Raw genomic sequence first — 25,000 nt, forward strand, 5'->3', positions numbered from 1 at the left:
TACAGTCGTCACTATTTTAATCCCCCACGCACGTTTCTGATGCTGTATAAAATCACCAAATAGTAAGCGAATTGAATATGGAAACGCGTCCTGGTACTGAAGGGGTTAAATAATTGCATCTTTCATCTCCACAATCTTCATTATTACTTTTCACTGATTCCTGTCCCTCACCGTCCTGTGTTCCTGCCTCCTTCTGTGTCACCTTTACTGCCTGCAATCAACTACCTAATATTTCCATCATGTCTATTGTATTTTTATTTAATTTCCTAACATAATATTTTTCTAGTATCAATCCTTCGTTTTATTTTGTATTTTCATGGTTTATTTTTGTTTTAACTTATTTTCAAATCTCACGTTTTCTTTATTTACATTTTCTATATTTCTATTTTTGTACTTTATATTTTTTTTCAGCTTTTAGTGTAACAAATGTCCTTCTCTGTTTATTCTTTGTCTTCATATTTTTCATTATTGATATAAGATTATGCGTATTATTTATTATTCCGTCCTTCATCAGTTATTCAATCTCTAACGTAACTCTTCCTTGGTCTATTCATTGGTTCCTTTGTTTTTCGTGATCTATCCTTTATCATTTTATTTATCCACTCCTATGACAGTATTCTTTGCTTTTCTAACTCAAAATAACTTCAAATGACTTTCTCCTTATTTTCTTACCCCTTACCTAATTGCCACCTTCTTATCCGTCATCTCATTACCTCTACACATCTTAATCATCCCTGCCCACTCACCTGTTCCAACTATTTTTATCCTCAACATAAACAATTTCCTCTATTTTGTTAACCTAGACTTGATATCAATTTTCCACCATCATCATCTTAACCCTATTTTGCATCTTCCTACCTGTCATATTTTCTTACTTGCGCTTATTTTTCACCTTTAAATTTATTACTTGTATTATATCTATTTTTTACAATTTTCCACCTGTTAGTCCAATTATACCTTTATCAGCCAGGAATGAACAGAGGTGAGGGGAGTGAGTGGGAGTGAGAGAGTGAGAGGGAGGGAGTTATTGTTGTCGTTGCTTCGTCGCCTGAGGGCTAAACTTAACTATTCACTATTCAACTCCACTATTCCTCCTATACAGTTCCCCTCTACGGATCAGCGACTTCTATTCTTACCCATTTGGTTTTATCACGTTTCAATAGGGCATTGTAGGGGAGGCTGTAAGAAATAGTTTGGTTCCCCATTAAACAGGGAACGCCACACTGAAAAGAAAACGTGACCATCCCTCGTTAATGTGTCGTAGGTAAGGGTTAGTTTATTTTCTCTAACAAATTCATGTATAAGTAATGTTTTAGTGTATATGGTTATGTGTAAGTGTGTTGTATGTATTAGTGATTTATGTCTTTTTCCTAGGCAATTTCTTTCTGCATCTCTCACAGGAAGTTGTTAGGATTTCTTCAAGTGAGTTTTCATTGCTCAAGTGAGAGTTTGAAAAGCATTCTGCAGCATAAATTGGAGTCATGCAGGGATCCTCGAAGGTGTTTTCAGTGTGCTAGTGATGGTAACTTTAACAAGCACTATATATTGTAAATTTTAAAGAATGTTCAAAGATGCTACAAGTGTATTTTTTATTTTATTTTAATGATAGTTTGACAAGGTTCCTATCTCATAAGGTGAGGAAGAAACACTTTTGGGGTTGTTGAATATTATTGTGCAGTTTTACCTGTTCCTGTCTTTATTTTCTTTCACTTGGTTTCTGATATTGTTTACTTTTTCGTGTATATCTTGTTTACTTTTGTTTATGTGTGTGTCTGATTAGTTTACCACAGTTTATTTCAATTTTCCTTCGTTTACCTTGTTAAGTATCATTTTTATTTATACTAGGCTTTTCACGGGAATTTATGGGCTAAAGGGGATACTTTTTTGGGCACCTCCTATCTTAAAGCCCACCCGCTAGAAAACCGTTGCCCCGAGTGAGGAAGCCCAACCTACACTCGGACCGTGGACAGGATTCGAACCCGTGCGCTTGGAGACCCCTCGGACCCCAAAGCACGCATGGTTCCACTGTACCAAGGCGGCTCCAATTTGTATAATTTTGCCTATTCCTGCCCTTATTATGAACAATTTTGTGTTTACTTTTTTTCGTGTATTTCTTGTTGATTTCCTTTTGTTTGTCTTAGAAGTTTATCACAGTTTATTTCAGTTTACCTTCATTCACCTCGGATATTATTTTGCGATCCTTCCTATTCCTGTGTTTACTTTTCTTCATTTCGTGTCTAATATTGTTTACCTTTTCGTGTATTTCTTTTTATTTTGTTTGTGTATTTCAGAGCTTATCAATTTACCACACTTTATTTCAGTTTACCTTCGTTCACCTTCCTTCTCTAAAAGTTACTGACCTGAGGATTTGTTTACACATGTCTTGTTTATCCCCCACTGACAAAACAACTTCCTTTATTTTTTCGCTGTCGTCAATTTTTCTTTCCCTCTGCTTTTCTTTCTCTTTTTAATCCCCTTTCCTGCCCTCCCCCCCCTTCTCTCTTCCCTTCTTTTTCCCTTCCTCTTCCCTTTGACTTCCTTTATTTTTTCGACGTCGTATTTTTTTTCTTTCCGTCCTCTCTTTTTTTCGTTTTTTATTTCTTTCCTCCCCTCCCCCTTCCTCTTCCCTTCAACCACAGCTTCAATGGATCTGCTTCTTTCCTCCTCTTTTCTTAACCCTCCAGCCTTTTCCCTCTTTCCTCCATTCCTCTCTTCCTGCCTTCTTTCTTTTCATTTCCTACTTTCCTCCTTTTTCCTTCCTTTACTCAATTAATCCTTGATAATCATATTTTCACTTCCTCAAACCGAGAGAGAGAGAGAGAGAGAGAGAGAGAGAGAGAGAGAGAGAGAGAGAGAGAGAGAGAGAGAGAGAGACTATTGTTACTCAGTGTTCTCTTCATTAGGAGTCATTACCTATAGCACCACCAACACCATAACCACCACCACCACCACCATCATCATCATCATCATCATCATCATCATCATCATCATCATCATCATCATCACCACCACCACCACCACCACCACCACCACCACCACCACCACCACCACTGCCACCATCAGTCAATCCCATCACCGTTACTTTCTATACCTCACCAATTATAAACCGAGAGAGAGAGAGAGAGAGAGAGAGAGAGAGAGAGAGAGAGAGAGAGAGAGAGAGGCTAATATTTATAATACCCTCTAAGATTATTCCAGGGCATTATAACCGTATAATGTAAGCGGATTACTTAAGCTTTCATTCCTCCAACTTCCCTCCACTTCTCCCTCCTTCCCTCCACTCCTCCCTCCTTCCCTCCACTCCCTCCCTTCTTCCCTCCACTCCCTCCCTCCTTCCCTCCACTCCTCCCTCCTTCCCTCCACTCTCTCCCTCCTTCCCTCCACTCTCTCCCTCCTTCAACTCCCTCCCTCCTTTCCTCCCTCCTTCTCTCCCTCCCTCCTTCCCTCCACCCGATGAATCCTCACTCCATCTGTCACTCTTTCGCCTTTCACTTCCATCCCAGATTATATCTATCCTGCCTCTCTCTCTCTCTCTCTCTCTCTCTCTCTCTCTCTCTCTCTCTCTCTCTCTCTCTCTCTCTCTCTCTCTCTCTCTATGAGGGCACAAGTGTCGGTCTGGAATAAAAGTTTACACACACACACACACACACACACACACACACACACACACACACACACACACACACACACACACACACACACACACACACACACACACACACACACACACACACACACCACGCTTGCAATGATACTTCTTACAATACCCAACATTCACGGCCTCACAATCACGCCCTCACACTCACGCCCTCACAATCACGCCCTCACACTCACGCACCATTAGAGCCGTCACCATGGGCGCCACCAGTATCCAGACGAAGGGCAGCTCTCCGTAGCCCTTCCAGCAGTGCACGGGGTAGTGGAGGGTCATGACGGCTGCCCACGCCCCCAGGAACACGAGAGGGCAACCTGGAATGATATGACGTGACGATTAGAGCTGTTTTGGACACCCTGGAATGACATGACGTGACGATTAAAGCTGTTTTGGACACCCTGGAATGACATGACGTGACGATTAGAGCTGTTTTGGACACCCTGGAGTGATATGACGTGACGATTAGAGCTGTTTTGTACACCCTGGAATGATATGACGTGACGATTAGAGCTGTTTTGGACACCCTGGAATGATATGACGTGACGATTAGAGCTGTTTTGGACACCCTGGAATGATATGACGTGACGATTAGAGCTGTTTTGGGCACTCTGGAGTGACATGACGTGACGATTAGAGCTGTTTTGGACACCCTGGAATGACATGACGTGACGATTAGAGCTGTTTTGGACACCCTGGAATGACATGACGTGACGATTAGAGCTGTTTTGGACACCCTGGAGTGATATGACGTGACGATTAGAGCTGTTTTGTACACCCTGGAATGATATGACGTGACGATTAGAGCTGTTTTGGGCACTCTGGAGTGACATGACGTGACGATTAGAGCTGTTTTGGACACCCTGGAGTGACATGACGTGACGATTAGAGCTGTTTTGGACACCCTGGAGTGACATGACGTGACGATTAGAGCTGTTTTGGGCACTCTGGAGTGACATGACGTGACGATTAGAGCTGTTTTGGACACCCTGGAGTGACATGACGTGACGATTAGAGCTGTTTTGGACACCCTGGGTGACATGACGTGACGATTAGAGCTGTTTTGGACACCCTGGAGTGATATGACGTGACGATTAGAGCTGTTTTGTACACCCTGGAATGATATGACGTGACGATTAGAGCTGTTTTGGGCACTCTGGAGTGACATGACGTGACGATTAGAGCTGTTTTGGACACCCTGGAGTGACATGACGTGACGATTAGAGCTGTTTTGGACACCCTGGAGTGATATGACGTGACGATTAGAGCTGTTTTGTACACCCTGGAATGATATGACGTGACGATTAGAGCTGTTTTGGGCACTCTGGAGTGACATGACGTGACGATTAGAGCTGTTTTGGACACCCTGGAATGATATGACGTGACGATTAGAGCTGTTTTGTACACCCTGGAGTGACATGACGTGACGATTAGAGCTGTTTTGTACACCCTGGAGTGACATGACGTGACGATTAGAGCTGTTTTGGACACCCTGGAATGACATGACGTGACGATCAGAGCTGTTTTGGACACCCTGGAATGACATGACGTGACGATCAGAGCTGTTTTGTACACCCTGGAATGACATGACGTGACGATCAGAGCTGTTTTGTATACCCTGGAATGACATGACGTGAGTTGTTTTGGTGATTGGTTTTGTGATGTATTGGTTTGATTTTTGTTTGTTATGTTGTGAATTTTTCTTTTTTTTTTGTATAGATTGGTTTTTTTTACGTATTTATTTTTTATTGCTTATTTTCACGTTTCTATTTTTTTTTTTTGGGTTATTTTTGCTTTTCTATCTTCGTTTTGATTGTTTGTTTTTATGTTGGTTTATTTGTTAGGATTACTTGTTTTTTACGTTCATATTTATTTTGTTTTGATCGCTTAGTTTTAGGTTTCTATATTTACTTTTTTTTCGTTTCTGCCGCCAATTTTTTTTCTTTTTTACTAGTACTCTATTACACATTTTTTTCAGCTTTATCGACTCGATGTAATGGAGTTTTGTTACGTATAGTTTTAAAAAGTGATTTTTTTTTTTATATTCTCGTATCTTTGTAGACATGACATAACCAACAAAGAATTGTTTTTTTTTTGTTTTTTTTTTTTTGTCTGAATTGCCAACATTTTCCAAGGCCACAGAGATGACTAGCCGAGTTTTGAAGACAGTTTCTCGTTTTAATAAACTAGAAATGTTGCCAATCTATCACCAGCACCATAAAAGCACCCTTAACCCCTTCAGCACCATGACGCATTTTCATTTTCATTTTGCTTATTATGTGGCGATTTTACACAGCTTCAGAATCTTTTATGGGGATGAAAATAGTGAAGACTCTGGCCATTAATCTTCTGACCTCTATAGACAGCTCATAATGTAAACAAAATCGTGTAATTGTAACCAAAATTCATGGTAAAAGAGCGTCCCAGTACTGAAGGAGTTAAGAACACGAGTTTCTTCAACTAGAGCCCTTTAATAGTGTTGGTGGGAGAGCAATTTTTTTTTCTCCATCTATCAGTTTATTGTTTCTTGTTGTTTTCTACTACCAATATTTCTACAGTTTTTACTACAAATTTTTCACTACAGTTTTCCATTATAAATTTTTCACTACAGTTTTCTACTAAAGATTTTTCACTAGTTGTTTTTTACCACAAATTTTTCACTACAGTTTTCTATTATAAATATTTCATTACAGTTTTCTATTACAAATTTTTCACTACAGTTTTCTATTATAAATTTTTCATTACAGTTTTCTTCTACAACTTTTTTACTACAGTTCTGTCACACAAATTCTTCAACTTTTGGACTTTTTCAGTTTCGTTACCTATGATTTGTGAAAGTGATATGATTTTTCTTTGTTTTCCTATTCACTCACGTTTTTAGGCTCTTGATACTGAATTGTTGTGATTTTTGTAATTTCTTATAATTTTCTTTATTTTTCTCTGTTTTATTGTTCTTTGTTTCTCTTACTTAAAAATGTGGTGAAAGTGACGAATATTTCACGTCACAAAGATTTAGACACTAGAGAGAGAGAGAGAGAGAGAGAGAGAGAGAGAGAGAGAGAGAGAGAGAGAAGGGGGGTGGCTATGTGTGTTTATACGTACGTAAACAAGGAGGTGATTGTGTGTGTGTGTGTGTGTGTGTGTGTGTGTGTGTGTGTGTGTGTGTGTCCGCTCTCTCGCGCGCTGGGGGCGTTGTATAGGCATGTTTGTTTGCTTGTTTGTTTTGTCCCACCCGTAGATCATTTCCTCTCCCTTCACAGTGTCATCGAGAGAGAGAGAGAGAGAGAGAGAGAGAGAGAGAGAGAGAGAGAGAGAGAGAGAAAACCGAGACAGATACAGGAAGAAAATTAAGTAGAAAAAAAAGATAAAAGACAGAGGAGAGGAAGGGAAGGGAAGGATGATTAGTTTAGGAAGGAAGGGAAGGGAAGAGAGTCTAAATGATGAGCGGGAGGGACGATTGGGGATTAAATGGGGGAGATCTAGATTACAAGGTAGAGAGACAAGACGGGAGGACTGCAGGACGTGAAGAAAGGAAGCATTGAAGAGATAAGAATAGGGAGAAGGGAAATAAAGGAAGAAACACACTTATTTACCCATCTTATCTTCAGTTTTAATGTAACGAAGGGAAAGAGATAGGGAAGAGAAAGAGAATGAAGAAGAATGGAAGGAAGGAAAAATATAGGGTGGAAAAAGAAGAGAAGAAGAATTAGAAGAAGAGGACAATGTAGAAGAATGGGATGGAAAGGAATAAAGGAAGGAACATGCTTATTATGTTATCCTATCTCCTGTTCTATAGTAAGGAAGGGAAGGAGATAAAAAAGGAAAAGAATAAAGGAGGAAAAGGAGAGAAGAATAGATAGAAGAGAAAGAGAATGAAGAAGAATGGGAGGAAGGGAAACAATGAAGGAAGAAACACTTATTATCTCATTCTGTCTCCAGTTTAATAGAAAGAAAGGAAAAGAGATAAAAGGAAAGAATAAGTAAGAAAGAGAAGAATAGATAGAAGAAAAGGAATGAAGAAGAGTGGGAGGAAGGAAGGAAGGAAAAGATTCGTTATTTCATCCTATCTATCTATCTATCTATCCTATCTATCTATCTATCGTAAGGAAAGAAAGATTAAAAGAGAAAGAATAGGGAGGAAAAGAGAGAAGAATAGATAGAAAAGGAGAAAGAGAATGAACAGAATGGGAGGAGGGAAATAATGAAGGAAGAAATACACTTGTTATCTCATCCTATCGTAAATTCTAGAGTAAGGAAGAAAAAGAGTTAAAAAATGAAAGAATAGGGAAGGAAAAAAGAGAAGAATAAATAGAAGAAGAGAAGGAGAATGAAAATAAAAAACAGGAGGAAGGGAAATAATGAAGGGAGAAACACACATTTATCTCATCAGTTATCCAGAGAGGAAGGGAAAGAATAGAGAAGGAAAAAAGAAGAGAAATAGAAGAGAAGAGTGAAGAAGAATGGGAGGAAGTGAGGAAACGACCCATTATCTCATTCTATCTCTTGTTCTAGAGTAATGAAGGGAAAGAGATGGAAAAGGAAAGAAAAGGGAAGAAACAAGAATTAGAAGAAGAGGAGAATGAAAGAAAAATGGGAGTGATTAAATAAAGTCCTATCAAAGAATGGAAGATAATCATGTAATCGACAAAGGAGAGGAAGGAAAGGTTATTAGTGAAGGAACAGAGAACACTTGTCATAATCTTACACCACCACCACCACCACCACCACCACCACCACCACCACGCTTCTTCTATCAAGTGAAGTGAGAGAGGAAGAGGTGCGTTAACTAATAGGAAGAACACGCCCTTTAGTTCTCACCCAGACAGGAAGAGGGACAGAGAACGTTCGGTAGAGGAGAAACACGCCCACACACACATACACTCCCTACCCCCTCACACACCCACTCACCACACACACACACACACACACACACACACACACACACACACACACACACACACACACACACACACACACACAGCCACTACCACCACTAAGTATTACAAGTCTCACTCCCATTCACTCGTGCAGTAGAAGCGAAGGGGGACATGAAGAGGTTAACTGAAGCATAAACACACACTCAGCACCAAAATTCCATTTAATTCTGCAGTAGGGGACGTTTGGGAATAGGTTAGCTAACACTTCCTCTCTCTCTCTCTCTCTCTCTCTCTCTCTCTCTCTCTCTCTCTCTCTCTCTCTCTCTCTCTCTCTCTCTCTCTCTCTCACACACACACACACACACACACACACACACACACACACACAGCTTTTACCCCATCCAATCATGTACTAGACAGAAACACACAAACAGCCTCAAACAGGTAGAAAATTACCCGAACGACACACACACACACACACACACACACACACACACACACACACACACACACACACACACACACACACACACACACACACACACACACACACACACACACTTACCCCAGCCAATCGTGTAGTAGATGGGGAATGGAGCTCCAGAATCGAAGACATTGGAGGTGAGGCGGGAGTGCAGAAACAGTCCCTCCACGAACATCCAGCTTATGGAGGCCATCTGAGCGTACATCCTTATTGCCAGCAGCGCCTTACACAACCAATCCTGCAGAAGGCGAGGTAGAAGGGGGTATCATAAGCCACTGCAGAGAGTCAGGAAGTGGAGGAGTGCTTAGAAGGATCAAGGAGGAGGTGCAGGAAGCTACGTGTCTCTCTGAAAAGGATAGGAAGTAAGGGTGGAGGAGGAGGATAGGAAGAAAAGAGAGAGGAGAAGGAGGAAGAGGAGGAGGAGGAAATGGTGTTAGTTGTGAAAGGGAAGTGGTTTTGGTGAAATGTAAGGAAGAAGTAGGAAATGTGCGAAGGAAGACGAGGAAAACGGATAAGAAATTGGATAGAACAGAAGATGGAATGAAAGGAAAGAAGAGATGCAATGATGTGTGGCGTGAGATTAAGGAAGGAAAGGTTAATAGAGGATAATGGATAGGGAAAGTATGTAGTGGTGAAAGGATAGGAAACAGAACATGTAGATGCTATAGAAAGGGAGACTAACAGAAAAAGTAGACGAGAAAATGAAGACAAAAATGATAGGTAAAAGAAGAAAAGGAAAATAAAAATAGGAAGAAAAAAATATATGATGGAAGTAAATAGTCGTACCAGAAATAGATGAGAGAAAGGGAAACTAGAGTAACAAAGAAAAAAAAAATGAAATGAAAAGAGAAGAGATCAAAATGAGGGAAAATAAACGAAGCAAATAAAAAAAGATCTAGCAAGAAAAATAAATAAATGATAAGTAAGAGAAAGGCAAAACTAAACCAAATAAATAAGAAAGAAAAGCAAAACAAAGAAGATAAACAAGTGAAGGGAAACAAAAGTGAAAACCAAAGAAAAAAATAGAAATGAATGAAGACTGACCGAGAGACAAGAGAAGGTGAAATAAAGGAGGTGGATAGTGGAAGAGACAAGGAAGGTGATGGAAGGGGAACATGACTCTCTCTCTCTCTCTCTCTCTCTCTCTCTCTCTCTCTCTCTCTCTCTCTCTCTCTCTCTCTCTCTCTCTCTCTCTCTCTCTCTCTCTCTATCGTCCCTTCCTACCACAGCAGAACGGATGGGATTGAGTAACAGGATCCAGAGGGGAGAGGCGAGAGGGGATAGAGGAGGGGGGTGGGAGGGGAGAGGAGAAGTGTTATTAGTGAGAGGTCAAGAGGGAGATGGAAGAAAAAGGAGAACATAGCTGTCTATCTGAGTCCTTTTAACCCTTTGGCTGCTATTTCAAGCGTCTTTCCTTAATTACTGATTTTTATTTATTCTACAGCCACCTCCATGATTTGAACTGGGTAGAAAGTAGAAACTCACTTTTCTCTCTAATTTCCTAACGTATAGAAACATTTAACCCCTTCAGCAGTGGGAGTCATTTTTACCATGAGTTTTTGGGTAAGATTAGACGATTTTATTTACATTAGGAAGGGTCTATGGAGGTCAGAATATTAAAGGACAGTTTTCACTACTTTAATCCCCTCATAAGTTTCTGAAGCTGTATAAAATCCCCAAATAGTAAATATGAAGACTTGTCATAGTACTGGAAGGGTTAATTGTCACAGTCTTCACTACTTTAATCCCCACATAAATTTCTGAAGCTGTATAAGATCACCAAATAGAATAAATATGAAAACTTGCCAAGGCATTGAAAGGGTTAAAGTTTTGGTGCATTGCTTCTGGCGTTGCTAATTGTTCCCTATCGCAATGGAAGGGTTGATAATGAGGTGGGGGAAAAGTAGGAAAGGTCAGCTAAGGTCAATTAAGGTTAGATCATGTCAGGTGTAGGCGTCAGTCAGGTGAGGTCAGGTGTGTTGTTTTGTTTATTGTTTTGCAGTTACGAATGTTTTTTTTTTTTCAGTTTCCTTTTTTTTTACCTTTTTCCTTATTTTCTTTTTTACAGTATCTTATTTTCTTCCTTTTTTTTGCAGTCTTTTTTCTTTTCTTTTTTTCTTCCTTTCTTCTTTGCAGTATTTTTTCTTTTCTTTTCTTCCTTTCTTCTTTGCAGTATTTTTCTTTTCTTCCTTTCTTCCTTTCTTTGCAGTATTTTTTTCTTTTCTTTTTCTTCCTTGCAGTATTTTTTTTTCTTTTCTTCCTTTCTTTGCAGTATTTTTTTTCTTTTCTTCCTTTCTTTGCAGTATTTCTTTTCTTTTCTTCTTTTCTTCCTTTCCCTTTGCAATATTTTTCTTTTTTTCTTTTCTTCCTTTCTTCTTTGCAGTATTTTTTCTTTGTTTTGCAGTGCTATGTTCTCCTCTTTCTTCTTTTTGTAGTATTTTGTTTTCTTCCTTTCTTTTTTGCAGTGTCTTGTTTTCTTTCTTTTTATTTTTGCAGACTTGTTTTTTTTCTTTTCTTTTGCAGTATTTTGTTTTCTTATTTGTTTTCTCTTTCTTGTTTTCTTCCTTTCTTTTTTTTTTTGTCGTTTGTTTTCTTTCTTTTATTTTTGTAGAATCTTTATGTTTTCATTTTTTGCAGTGTCTTGTTTTTATTGTTTTCGTTTTTTGCAATGTTAGCTATGTTTTCTTCCTTTTTTTTTTGCAGTATTCTTGTTCTTTTTCTGCATTATTCTCTTTCCTTTACTTTTTCCGGAATCATCTTTTCTTGCTTCATTTTTTTTTCTTTTTTTTTGCTGTGTCTTCTTTTCCTGCTTCTTTTTTCGTAGTATCTTTTCCTGCTTCCTTATTTGTAGTGCCTTCTTCTCCTGCTTCAGTGTCTTGTTTTCCTGCTTCCTTATTTGCAGTGTCTTATCCTGCTTCCTTTTTTTTTTTTTTTTTTTTTGCAATATCTTTTCTTGCTTCCTTTGTTCAACTTATGCTGGAAATAGTTTGATATCTTGTTGTTCGTTCATGTTCCTAGTGTGTTTGTTTCAGTATTATGTATGTTAATCTATATGCGCAGTATCGTGTTTCCTTTACAGCATGTGTGATGAAATTTGTTACCTTTGTTGTAAAGTCATGGTGTGTAGCTACGATAGGTGAGGTTAGATTAGGTTAGGTGAGGTTAGATTAGGTTAGGGCTGTGTGGGTTAGGTAAGGTGAGGTGAGGTTAGGTTAGGTCTAGATAGGTTAGGTTAGGTTAGGTTAGGTTAGGTGAAGTTACGTGAGGTTTGTTTAGGTAAGGTTAGGTTAGGTTAGGATCAGGTTAGCTTTTGAGGATTTAGGTTAGATGAGGTTAGGTGAGGTTAGGTTAGGTAAGGTGAGCTAAGTTTGAGTAAGGATAGGTTAGGTTAGTTTGAGTTTGGTTAGGTTAGATTTCTTTTTTGAGGTTAAGTTAGTTTAGATTAAATTAGGTTAGGTTTAGTTATGCTCGATTTACGTTTGGGCTAGATTATATTTAGTTTATATTAATTTAGGTGTGGTTTAATTAGGTCTAGTTCTCATATTTCGTTCAGTTAAGTTAAATGAGGTTTGTTACAGTTCCTTGATGATGCTTCGTTAGGTTTGTCCATAGATTAGGTTATGTTAGGTGAATTTTCGTTTATTTAGGTTAGTGTCCCTCTGTGTCGACCTTGACGGTGAGCAGTAATGTTCCCGTGGTAATGTTACGCTGCTGCTGTCCTGGCAATGTGCATAGATTTATCAGCCTCAACCCGCACCCTTCCTCCTCTCCCTGCCTCCCGTCACCTCTCATTGGCGACCCTGCCTGCACGCACACACACACACACACACACACACACACACACACACACACACACACACACACACACACACACACACACACACACACACACACACACACACGGAACATTCACTCAATAGCTTGCATACATCAACTCTTCCCCCCACATGTACACACACGTTAAATGGCAGCGTCATAAACAACACACACACACACACACACACACACACACACACACACACACACACACACACACACACACACACACACACACACACACACACACACACACACACACACACACGGATGCAATTTCCTGTAATTATTATTTTTTTTCATTTTAGTATTTCAAAAAGCACTTTATTTTCTGATATGTCAAATAATTATAATCAGAGGTTGGGTGTGATTTATGAATGAGAGAGAGAGAGAGAGAGAGAGAGAGAGAGAGAGAGAGAGAGAGAGAGAGAGAGAGAGAGAGAGAGAGAGAGAGAGAGAATGATTGATGTAAAATTATTAAATATCAATAACATCATTACCACCACCACCACCACCACCACCACCACCACCACCACCACCACCACCACCACCACTACATGTCGAAAAAAAAAAATAATAATAATTCCCCTATTCCAAATTCAAACGAAATAAATCACAGCACGCACTGTACACCGGCACACCTGCGATCAATTGTCACCTGTCGCACGTCACACCTGATTTACCTGCTACAATAGAGAAGTCTGTGTATGTGTCTGTCTGTGTCTGTCTGTGTCTGTGTCTGTCTGTGTCTGTCTGTGTCTGTGTCTGTGTCTATCTCTGTCTGTGTCTGTGTGTGTGTCTGTGTCTGTGTGTGTGTCTGTGTCTGTGTCTGTGTCTGTGTCTGTGTCTCTGTCTATGTCTTTGTGTTTGCGTCTGTCTGTGTCTGTCTGTGTCTGCGTCTGTGTCTGTGTCTATGTCTGTGTCTGTGTCTGTGTGTGTGTCTGTGTCTGTCTGTGTCAGCGTCTCCTTCTTTGTCACTGTTCCTCCTTGTTCTCCTTCACTGCTTCACTCTGACACATCTACTTTTTCACTGATTTATTCTTTTTTTTCTTTTATTTTATTTTTAGGGAGTGGTTTTCTGGGTGAGGTCTTCTATCTCTCTTTTTTTTCTGTCTCGTTTCTTTTTTTCTTTGTTTCAGTTTATATATTTCTCCTTTTTTCCTTATGTCTCCTGCTTTCTTTTCTTTGTGGGTCTTTTTCTCTATCTTTTGTTAAGTGTTCATTTTTACTCTCTCTCTCTCTCTCTCTCTCTCTCTCTCTCTCTCTCTCTCTCTCTCTCTCTCTCTCTCTCTCTCTGGTATGTTGGCAAAAATGCATTAAAACTTTACACTTCAGTAGGTGTCCTTGTGAGTTACCCTTCAGCCTCGTCCTGTATAATATTGGCTTCATATTTTTTGTTACACATACATTTCACTCTGATATTTACCTCACAACTATTTCTTATCTTCTTTTTTGTGTATTCGCCTTTACTTATACTTCTATATTTGTTTTAGTTATATGCATCTTATTTTCCTCTTATTCTTCGTGCGATTAAATTTTTTTTTATTTATTTTCTTACATTCGCCTCACAGTCTTTCCTTTACGTTTTCTTACTCCGTTTTATTCTTCTATATTTTTACTGTAATATATCTTTTACTTTCTTATTTTACTTTTTGCATTCGCCTCACAACTCTTTACTATTATTATTTTTTTTTTTTACTTTTTATTGCTCTATACTTTAATGTCAATATATCTTTTACCTTCCCTTCAATTCCTTCTACATTCGTTTCTAATTGTATGCATTGCTTTCTGCACTGATTTCCACACGTATTTTCCTCACCTGTTCTGATTTTTCCCACACTCCCTTGATATCGTTGCAGTTTATTGACGAAATGTGGAAATGTGTGTACAAAGAATATGGTGATTTTTTTTTTCTAGAAAGTAATAACGTTTAGCAATGCATGAATAATAAAAAAAAAACCCAGAATCAGGAATCGTGTTTTCCCCAAAGGCTATGAATGCATGAAATTATTTTGTAAGAGAGCTAACAACACTAAATATTTGCGTTTGTTTGAGAAAAAAAAAAAAACATACACGCTTTTGATCGATATTATTCCTATTCAGTACCAGGGACGCATTTTCATATTGATTCTGCTTACTATTTGATGATTTTATGCAGCTTCAGAAACTTATGTGAGGATTAGAATAGTGAAGACTCTGGCCATTAATCTTGTGACCTCCATAGACAGTTCATAATGTAAGTAAAATCGTCACACTCAAACCTTGTGATAAAACGTCCCAACACTGAGAGTTAAGAACACTCACTAACAACACCCACACATTTCCCGGTTTCTCTTACACAGTTTGTCCAGAGAAAATCATTGACGAACAAAATTAACATCGAGACAGCTTATAACACCAACACACTTCCCGTTTTCTTCTACTTACACCACATTATTTCTTGGGAGACTGTTCTGTACTTCCTCTTCTGATACATAACACTTTCCTACAAAACATTGCCTTATTTTCCTTGCCTCTCCTCTTACACTCTATCTTGATCACTTTCCCACCTTCTTTATTGTTTTGTTCGCTGAAACCTCACCTATTTTTTCTCGTCTCAGTTACTAGTGGTACATTCTTAACCTTTCATAACCTTTGCTATTTTTATCTTATTACTGTCTGTCTCTCTTGTGCCTCCCTGTCTTGTGTTTATACATGTACTACACAGTCACATTGATTTTCTGACGTTCTAGTTTTTCGTTTTTATTTGTATGTTAAACGTATTTTTTGTTGTTAAGTTATTTTACTCCAATTTTGTGTGTTTTTCGTATCCTCTTTTCATGTTTTCTATAATGATGTTGTGGTTGTTTTGCTTCTCTTTTGCCTGTTAGTTAATTAGTCAGTTAGGTAGTCAGAAGGTTAGTCAATCAGTCATTTAGTAAAGGCGTTATCCATTAACCCATTAAGTACTAGGACGTATTTTTACCATGAATTTTTTTTGGATATGATTAGACGATTTTATTGACATTAGGAAGGATTTATAGAGGTCAGAAGATTAATGGCCAGAGTCTTCCCCATTTGAATCCCTCACATAAGTTTCTGAAGGTGTATAAAATCACCAAATAATAAGTCAAATTTATACGCGTCATGGTACTGAAGGGATTAAATTATGTAGTATACCGTTCAGTCATTTATTCAGTCACATCATCTATTAAACAGGAGGTCATGATATCAGTCACCCAGTCTATCAGGTCATCATTCCACCAATCAGTCAGTTAATCAGTTAATCATTCAGTTAATCTATTTTTCCATCAGTCAGTCAATAAGTCACTCAGTCAGTCTCTCATTGTATTGAAGAGTCATTTGACATTTCATTGCTTGATAAGACAGTCAGTATGTGTGTCAGTCAGTGAGTCAGTCAGTCAATAGGTCAGCCAATCAATATTCAGTCGAGTAGTCAGTCAGTCAGTAAGTCACTCAATCCGTCACTCACTCAGTCAGTTACTCACTCACTCAGTCCTTCAGTCAGTCAATGGTAGTCAGTCAGTCAGTTGGTCAATTAGAGTCAGCCAATCAATAAAGTCAGTCATTCACTAAGACAATCAAGCAGTCATTCATTCAGTCAGTCACTCACTCAGTCCTTCAATCAGTCAGTCAATCAGTCAGTGGTAATCTTACGAAGCTAAAGAAAATAAAAGAAACAAGAAAAGTAGACGGATAAATGAGAAAATTAGAAAAAAAAACCGCGGGAAAAAAGACTGTTTTCTTAATCCATTTGTGTTGCCCTTGGCCGGTTCCCCTCCTGCATAAAAAGAAAAATGAATATAAAATCCCAGAGTAACACGACAGCGGCTTTGTTTAGGTAAGGCTGAGGGGATGTGAAGGGGAGGGCCGCGGAGACCTGACACACACGGAAGGTCATAAATATAGGCCCGTATTCTGAAACGCTTTGCTCTCTCACCATCGCTACTTCCCCGTTAAAGATACTCGCGTTATTAAGGGTACTTCTGTGGTTCTATTGGTGGACTGGCAAGATTTCTAGATTATTGTAAGGAGAAACTATCTTGAAAACTTAGCTATAGGAAAACCAAAAGAGGAGGCCGATAATCCCTGCGACGCTGCCATGTACCACTCATTACTTAAAAAAAAAAAAAAAAAAAAAAATAACAGGGTAACAGTTTCTCGTTAAATGAAGAACAGTTACTTTGTTTTCTTCTTATTTTCTTTTTTTTTATACCATGTGGGCTTTTCACAGGAATTTCTGGGCTAAAGGGGATACTTTTTTGGGGGTACCTCCTATCTCAAAGCCCACCCGCTAGGGAACCATTGCCCTGAGTGAGGAAGCCCAACCTACACTCAGACCGTGGACAGGATTCGAACCCGTGCGCTTGGAGACCCCTCGGACCCCAAAGCACGCATGGGATTATCGGCCTCACCTTAAGGGTCGGTACATTTTGAATTTGCAATAGTCGTCTCTGTGGTCATGGAAAACTGTCTTGGTAATAGAGCAAGGCGTTTCTAAATACTGAGGTATGAGAGACAATGTGAGTGGAGACGCTGGCACAGATGAAGAGGTTGTCAGTCAGAATGAAGATTTATATTTCTGTAATGTTTAAACAGAAAGTCTTAGAAATCAGAGAATGAGGTTTTTTTCTATTTCTCTAAAGTTTCTTGTTTCTGTACCGATTCAAGTCTTGGAAAACGGAATGGAGTTATGTCAGTCAGTCAGTAAGTCAGTCAGTCTGTCAGTCTTTCAGTCAGCCTCTCACATTTACACTCTAACTTCGTAACATCTTCCACCTCTAAAGTATTTCTGCTTGAGTAACTTGATCTCTCTCTCTCTCTCTCTCTCTCTCTCTCTCTCTCTCTCTCTCTCTCTCTCTCTCTCTCTCTCTCTCTCTCTCTCTCTCTCTCTCTCTCTCTCTCTCTCTCTCTCTCCATCTCTCTCTCTCTCTCTCTCTCTCTCTCTCTCTCTCTCTCTCTCTCTCTCTCTCTCTCTCTCTCTCTCTCTCTCTCCCTTTCCATTCAATCTGCCATTACTCAACACCATTCGCCACTATCTCTCTCTCTCTCTCTCTCTCTCTCTCTCTCTCTCTCTCTCTCTCTCTCTCTCTCTCTCTCTCTCTCTCTCTCTCTCTCTCGCTCTCTGATGGTAACACGAATAAGCATATAAATCAATTACAATATCTAATGCCATATAGAAATTTTAGTCGTGTGTCAGCCCCGTCAGCTCTCGTTACCTGCCCTTAGCCCTTTTAGAGACTCACCACGTCCCTGTAGGTGTAGGAGGAGCGGCGGGACACGAAGGGCTCCGTCAGCACCAGCATCACCAGGAACATAATGATGAGGGCCGCTACCAGGTTCCTGTGGACTTTGAGGCGGTCACACTCCAGAGTCCTGCGGGGAAACATTAGTGCGTGAGTAGCGGGAAGATTTAACACCTCCACTGTCTTAGAAAACGGAGAAATGTAGGAAGATCTGTGTGTGTGTGGGCGAATGATGGTGCCTTCAAAACTGAGACGCATTTTTACCTTCATTTTTGGCTATGATTTGACGATTTTATTTGCATTAGGAAAAGTTTATAGAGGTCAAAAGATTAATGGCTAGATTCTTTACTGTTTTAATCCCCATTTAAGTTTCTGAAGCTGTATAAGATCGCTAAATCGTAACCAGAATGAATATGAAAACGTGGAATGGTACTGAAGGGGTTGACGCCTCCACTAAGTGAAAAGAGACCCAGAGGAGGAAGAAGAAGCATATGTGTGTGTGAGTGGTGGCAGGAGGAGACACTTTAATACCTCCACTGCCTTAATGATCGGGAAACACAGGAGGAAGAAGAAGAAGCAGATGTGTGTGTTTGGTGACGAGGAGGAAACACTTAACGCCTCCACTGTCGTAGAAAACGGAAAAACATAGGAAGATGATGTATGTGTGTGAGTGATGGCGGGAGAAGACACTTTAACCTTTACAATACTGAGACACATTTTTACCTTCATTTTTGGCTATGATTTGACGATTTTATTTGCATTAAGAAAAGTTTATGGAGGTCAAAAGATTAACGGCTAGAGTCTTTACTGCTTTAATCCCACATAGGTTTCTGAAGCTGTATAAAATCGCCAAATCGTAACCAGAATGAATATGAAAACGCGGCATGGTACTGAAGGGGTTGACGCCTCCACTAAGTGAAAAGAGACACAGAGGAGGAAGAAGAAGCATATGTGTGTGTGATTGGTGGCAGGAGGAGACACTTTAACACCTCCACTGTTTTAATAACCGGGGAAACACAGGAAGTAGAAGAAAAAGAAGATACGTGTGTGTGTGTGTGTGTGTGTGTGTGTGTGTGTGTGTATGGTGAGACGGAAACCTTTAACGCCTTCACTGTCTTAATAACCGGAGAAACGCAGAAGGAAGAAGATGTCTGTTGGGTCTAATGTTTTTAAGATTAATGAAGTGAAATGAATGGATCGGATTTGTGTTTATGTAATGGTTTAATAGTAATAGAAAAATAGGAGAAAGAGGATCCGTATTTTCCATAAAGTTTCGATACCACAGATGAACAAGTACAGAGTGAATCAAGTTTGTATTGTCTCTAATGGTTTCACGATGATTCTGAGTGGATGAAAATTAATTCCTGTTTTTTTTGTAACGTTTCGACAGAGGAAAATAACAACATGAAAAGATTATTATTTCTCTAACGTTTCACCAGTTTAGAAAATGGAATCAAGATCTAAGTTTATGTAACGTTTTAACTGAAAGTCATACAAAATAAGAAAAATGAAGTAGATTTTTTTTATTTTTCTGAAGTTTATTATTCCTTTCTCGGTTTAGCAGTCTTAGAAAACGGAATGAAGGAGATCTATATTTCTGTTACGTTATCATCATTCCTAGAAGCCCAAAAAATAAAGCAGATTTTTTAATTATTTCTGCAGCATTTGTATAGAAGAAGTAACACACACAGGAAGAAATAACTCAACATCTATATTTCTCTAACGTTCTAACAGTGAGTCTTAGAAAATAGAAAATGAGACAGATTTAGTTTTTTATATCTCTAACGTTTCAAAAGAGAAAGAAACACACAGCAAGAAACAGCAGCACATCTATATTCTTCTAACGTTTTAACAGTGAGTCTTAGAAAATAGTGAATGAAGCAGGTCTTTCATTTTTCTAACTTTCCACAGAGAAAGAAAGGTAAGATTTATTTTCTCTTACGCTTCTACAGTCTTGGAAAACACAGATGAGGGGATTTTTTTTTCATGTCTAGGGTTTCGACAGTCTTGAGCACATTTTTTTTTATTTGAGATTTCTGTGAGAGAGGAGAGGTGGCCAAGGGCAACAGAAAGAGTAAAAAAAAAAAAGAAAAAAGACCCACTTACAATGCCAGTCCCCAAGATGAAACAAGTATTATTATTATTTTTTTAATATTTCCACAATCTGCAGCCATCGCAACGTGAGGAAAGTAAAGATCTGTTGTTTCATTCTGTTTCCTCTGTTTTCTTCCTTCTTCTCCCTGTTTCCTCACTTCTTCACCCTGTTTCCTCATTTGTCTGGCACAAAGCTTTGATTTCCACTCACACAGTTTTATTAGATAGGGTGGAATCAAAAGCTTTTCGTCTCATCAACTCCCCTTCTCTGACTGACTGTCTTCAGCCTCTTTCTCACCGCCGGTATGTTGCATCTCTTGTTATCTTTTACCGCTATTTTCATGCTAACTGTTCTACTGATCTTGCTAACTGCATGCCTTCCCTCCTCCTGCGGTTTCGCTGCACAAGGCTTTCTTCTTCCTCTCATCCCTATTCTGTCCAACTCTCTTATACAAGAGTTAACCAGTATTTTCAGTCATTCATACCTTTCTCTGGTAAACTTTGGAACTCCCTGCCTGTTTCTGTATTTCCATCTTCCTATGACTTGACTTCTTTTAAGAGGGAGGTCTCAAGACATTTGTCCCTGAATTTTGGTTCACTCACGTCTTTTTTCCCATATTTTGTTGCCCTTGGCCAGTTGTCTTTCCTGCATAAAGGAGAAAAAAAATGTCTTCATCCTGTTTCCTCACTTCTTCAACTTGTATCCACTTTTTATCACCTTGTTTCCTCCGTTCTTCACCCTGTTTCCTCACTTCTCGTTTCCTCACTTCTTCACCCTGCTTTTTTTTACTTCTTCACAATGTTTCCTCATTTCTTCACCCTGTTTCCTTACTTTTTCACACAGTTTCCTCATTTCTTTACCATGTTTCCACACTTTTCCTTGTTTCCTCATTTCTTTATTCTATTTCCTCACTTCTTTATTCTGTTTCCTCACTTCTTCATCCTTTCTTTTTCACTTCGGCCTGTTTCCTCACCACCTCACTTCACTCCACTAATTGCGACCTTGTTCAGATTTCAGGATCCTTTGATATCACACCTGTTCATCTCCCAATACACTCACATTGATGGTAACATTGCTCTGGAGAGAGGGGAAAAAATTGTAAAGCGGAAGAGAACAATTCTTCTTTTTATTCCAATAGAAAACCGATACGCCGTGAATGATCAGCCGTGAATTGAAATATTGAACATTCACTTTAGTATTATGATTTTGATATGTTACACGCGCTTTCCTCTCTAAATATAAACTTGCTGATGTTAAACTTTACGTAGTCACACCAAATTAAGTAAACCAGATAGAAATGAGCCAAGAGTGATATTTTAAGCATTCCTTTTAATATTACGATTATATATGTTATGCAGACTTGGAGATCTTAAACCTAACGTGATCACAGCATACAAGGCAACCAGATAGAATTAAGCCTGGGAAGGTATTCTATTCATGGATGACGTCAGCATTAATATTACGATTCTGGTATGTTGCAAGGGTTTCGTCTCTAATTATAAACTTGCAGATGTTAAACCGTACGTAATCACAGCATACAAGGAAACCAGATAGAATTAAGCCCAGGGAGTTATTCTATTCATGGATGACGTTATGTTACACGCGCTTTCGTCTCTAAATATAAACTTGCTGATGTTAAACTTTACGAAATCACACCAAATAAGTAAACCAGATAGAAATGAGACAAGGGTGATATTTCATACGTTCCCTTTAATATTACGATTCTGATATATTACACGCGTTTTCATCTCAAAAATATAAACTTGCAGATCTTAAACTTTACGTAATCACAACATACAACATAACGTAGGGAATTATTCTATTCATGGATGACGTCAACATTCATTTAAATATTACGACTGTGATATGTTACACGTGTTTTCGTTTCTAAATACAAACTTGTACAAACTTACTTCATCACGGCATATAAGCAAACAAGATAGAATTAAGTATAGGAAGTTATTCTATTCATGGATAACGTCAACATTTCTTTTGATATTACGATTATGATGTTACAAGGGTTTCGTCTCTAAATACAAACTTGCTGATGTTAAACTTTACGAAATCACACCAAATAAGTAAACCAGATAGAAATAAGCCAAGGGTGATATTTCATACATTCCATTTAATATTATAATTCTGATATGTTACAAGCGTTTCGTCTCTAAATACAAACTTGCTGACCTTAAACCTTACGTAGTCTGAGCATACAAGAAAACGAGATAGAAATGAGGCTGGGGAGTTATTCTATTCAAGAACAACATCGACATTACTTTTAATGTTACGATTCTGATAGGTTACACGCATTTCATCTTTAAATACAACCTTAGCAAATCTTAAACCTTATTTAATGACAGGAATAATATAACCAGATAGAAATGAGCTTAGGGAGATATTTTATACATTCAGTTTAATATTACAATTCCTATATTTTACAAGGGTCGCGTTATTAAATACACAAACTTGCTAATCCAAACCTTTATGTAATCACGGCATATAATAAAACCAGATAAAAATGAGCTTAGGGAGATATTTTCTACATTCACTTTAATATTACGAATCTGATATGATACAAGCGTTTCGTCTTTAAATATGAAACTTGCAGATCTTAACCCCTCAACTTTACCGTGAGTTCATTGATATTATGGAGGATCTATGAAGGACAGATGATTAATGGCCAGGACTTCACTATTTTAATCCCGACACAAGTTTCTGAATAAGCAGAATAGATATAAGAACATCTCAGAGTAGTGAAGAGATTAAACCATACAGAATCACGGAGTATAAGAAAACCAGACGGAAATGAGCCAAGGGAGCTGTTTTATACATAGAGCCACAAAAATGTTGAAGGGAAGCCGAACAAGATACCAGAGGGAGTCGAAAAGTCATAGAAGCTTCTCTCTTATCGATGGAAAGATTTATAGAGAGTAATTGTAATATTGTAGAACAGATTGGTGGGTGGGTGGTGTAAAGAAACTCAGGGAGAGCAGGAGCACTATTTCTCTTACGTTTCGCCCATAGGGCTTCCTTAGAGAGAATGACACAGGTTTCAAAGTTTCAAAGTTTCAAAGTTTATTGAGAAAAGGGTGGGGAAGATACAAACAAGGGGTGGGCGGTCCAGCTTGCTGTTGTGTTACAAAAAAGTGGAAAACATTAAATAAATACATAAATACATACAAATAAAAGGGAAAAAAAACATTAAATAAATACCTAAATAAATAAATCTGCATAGTAAAAGAAGATGGTCACCCGTCCAGGTTCGATCGGACGCAGCGTCGGTTAACGTCACTGGCCCAACCGGTCACCCGTCCAGGCACGAGTCTGACACAGTGACGTTTAACCTCACTTTAGTGGTGTACTGCTGTCTTTTGGGTACGGGTGGCTCAAGTAACCACCGAATCTTGTAAACCCCTTGATATTGCCCACGAAGCGATTTTCTTCATGGATGTAGATGCCGGTCAGCACGTCTTCGCGGACTTTCCTCGTCCGTTTCTCTTGCCGTAACTTTGTGATGGTGGGCGACTCACGGAGGGCAATTGCTGGCGCGGTTTTCCGTTCGGCCTTCGGAAGCACCAACCTATAGGTATTAGGTGAAGGCCTTCGTCGCCGCTTTGTCTTGGTGACCCAGCCGTCGTCTTCTTCCTGCTTGCCACCACTAGTGAGTTAGATGTTCTGTGGTGGCACATGTCGTTTTTGTGTTCGTAGATTCTCCTCTTTAGCCCCCGTCCTGTTTCACCAATGTATGAGGAGAAGCAGAAGGAGGAGGAAGTGGAGGAGGAGGAAGGATACAAGGATGGAAAAAAACAGTAATGAGTGCAAAGTGAAAGAGTATAAGATAGTAGAGGAGGAGGAGGAGGAGGAGGAGGAGGAAGAAGAAGAAGAGGAGGTGGTAATCTTGTTACGGAAAAAACTGTCTTTCTATTACGTGATCCTCCCACGTTCTTTTCTTCCTATTAACTCCTCCTCCTCCTTCTCCTCCTCCTCCTCTTCCTCTTCCTCTTAGTGGTTTTTCTTCTTAACGTCACCCTAGTTTCTCATTTTCTCTCCACCTTTTTTTTTTCATTATTTCCTCCTCCTCCTCCTCCTCCTCCTCCTCCTCCTCCTCCTCCTCCTCCTCCTCCTCCTCCTCCTCCTCCTTCTCATCCTCACACACACACACACACACACACACACACACACACACACACACACACACACACACACACACACACACACACACACTCACGCCCGGTAGCTCAGTGGTTAGAGCGCTGGCTTCACAAGCCAGAGGACCGGGGTTCAATTCCCCGGCCGGGTGGAGATATTTGGGTGTGTCTCCTTTCACGTGTAGGTGCTGTTCACCTAGCAGTGAGTAGGTACGGGATGTAAATCGAGGAATTGTGACCTTGTTGTCCCGGTGTGTGGTGTGTGCCTGGTCTCAGGCCTATCCGAAGATCGGAAATAATGAGCTCTGAGCTCGCTCCGTAGGGTAACGTCTGGCTGTCTCGTCAGAGACTGCAGCAGATCAAACAGTGAAACACACACACACACACACACACACACACACGCTCTCTCTCTCTCTCTCTCTCTCTCTCTCTCTCTCTCTCTCTCTCTCTCTCTCTCTCTCTCTCTCTCTCTCTCTCTCTCTTTAGATGAGATACGGTTTAGCACGAAGGAGGAAGAGGAAGAGGGAGAGGGAGAGGGAGAGGGAAAGGGAGAGAAGGAGAGGGAGGTAGAGGGGGGGAAAGGAAGGAAGGAGAGAGATGTAGGAAAGTTCAAGAAGAAAGGAATGAGGGAGGATGTTGAAGGGAGGAAGATGTCTAATTAAGGAAGAAAGAAAGGAAGGAAGAG

General features: G+C 39.4%; 1 protein-coding gene across 1 annotated transcript in view; it reads right to left on the reverse strand.

Moving 5' to 3' along the window:
- The window catches only part of LOC123508527 (corticotropin-releasing factor receptor 1-like), a 101,845-nt gene that overhangs the window by 5,520 nt on the left and 71,325 nt on the right, over positions 1-25,000 (reverse strand). Inside the window, exons 5-7 of the mRNA XM_045262263.1 lie at positions 18,076-18,205; positions 9,095-9,251; positions 3,839-3,969 (exon numbers count right to left, since the gene is read on the reverse strand). Coding sequence (XP_045118198.1) covers positions 3,839-3,969; positions 9,095-9,251; positions 18,076-18,205 — 418 coding nt within the window. The remainder of the gene's footprint in view (positions 1-3,838; positions 3,970-9,094; positions 9,252-18,075; positions 18,206-25,000) is intronic.

The sequence above is a fragment of the Portunus trituberculatus genome, chromosome 25, assembly GCF_017591435.1.
Source record: "Portunus trituberculatus isolate SZX2019 chromosome 25, ASM1759143v1, whole genome shotgun sequence".
In the NCBI taxonomy this organism is placed as follows: Eukaryota; Metazoa; Arthropoda; class Malacostraca; order Decapoda; family Portunidae; genus Portunus; species Portunus trituberculatus.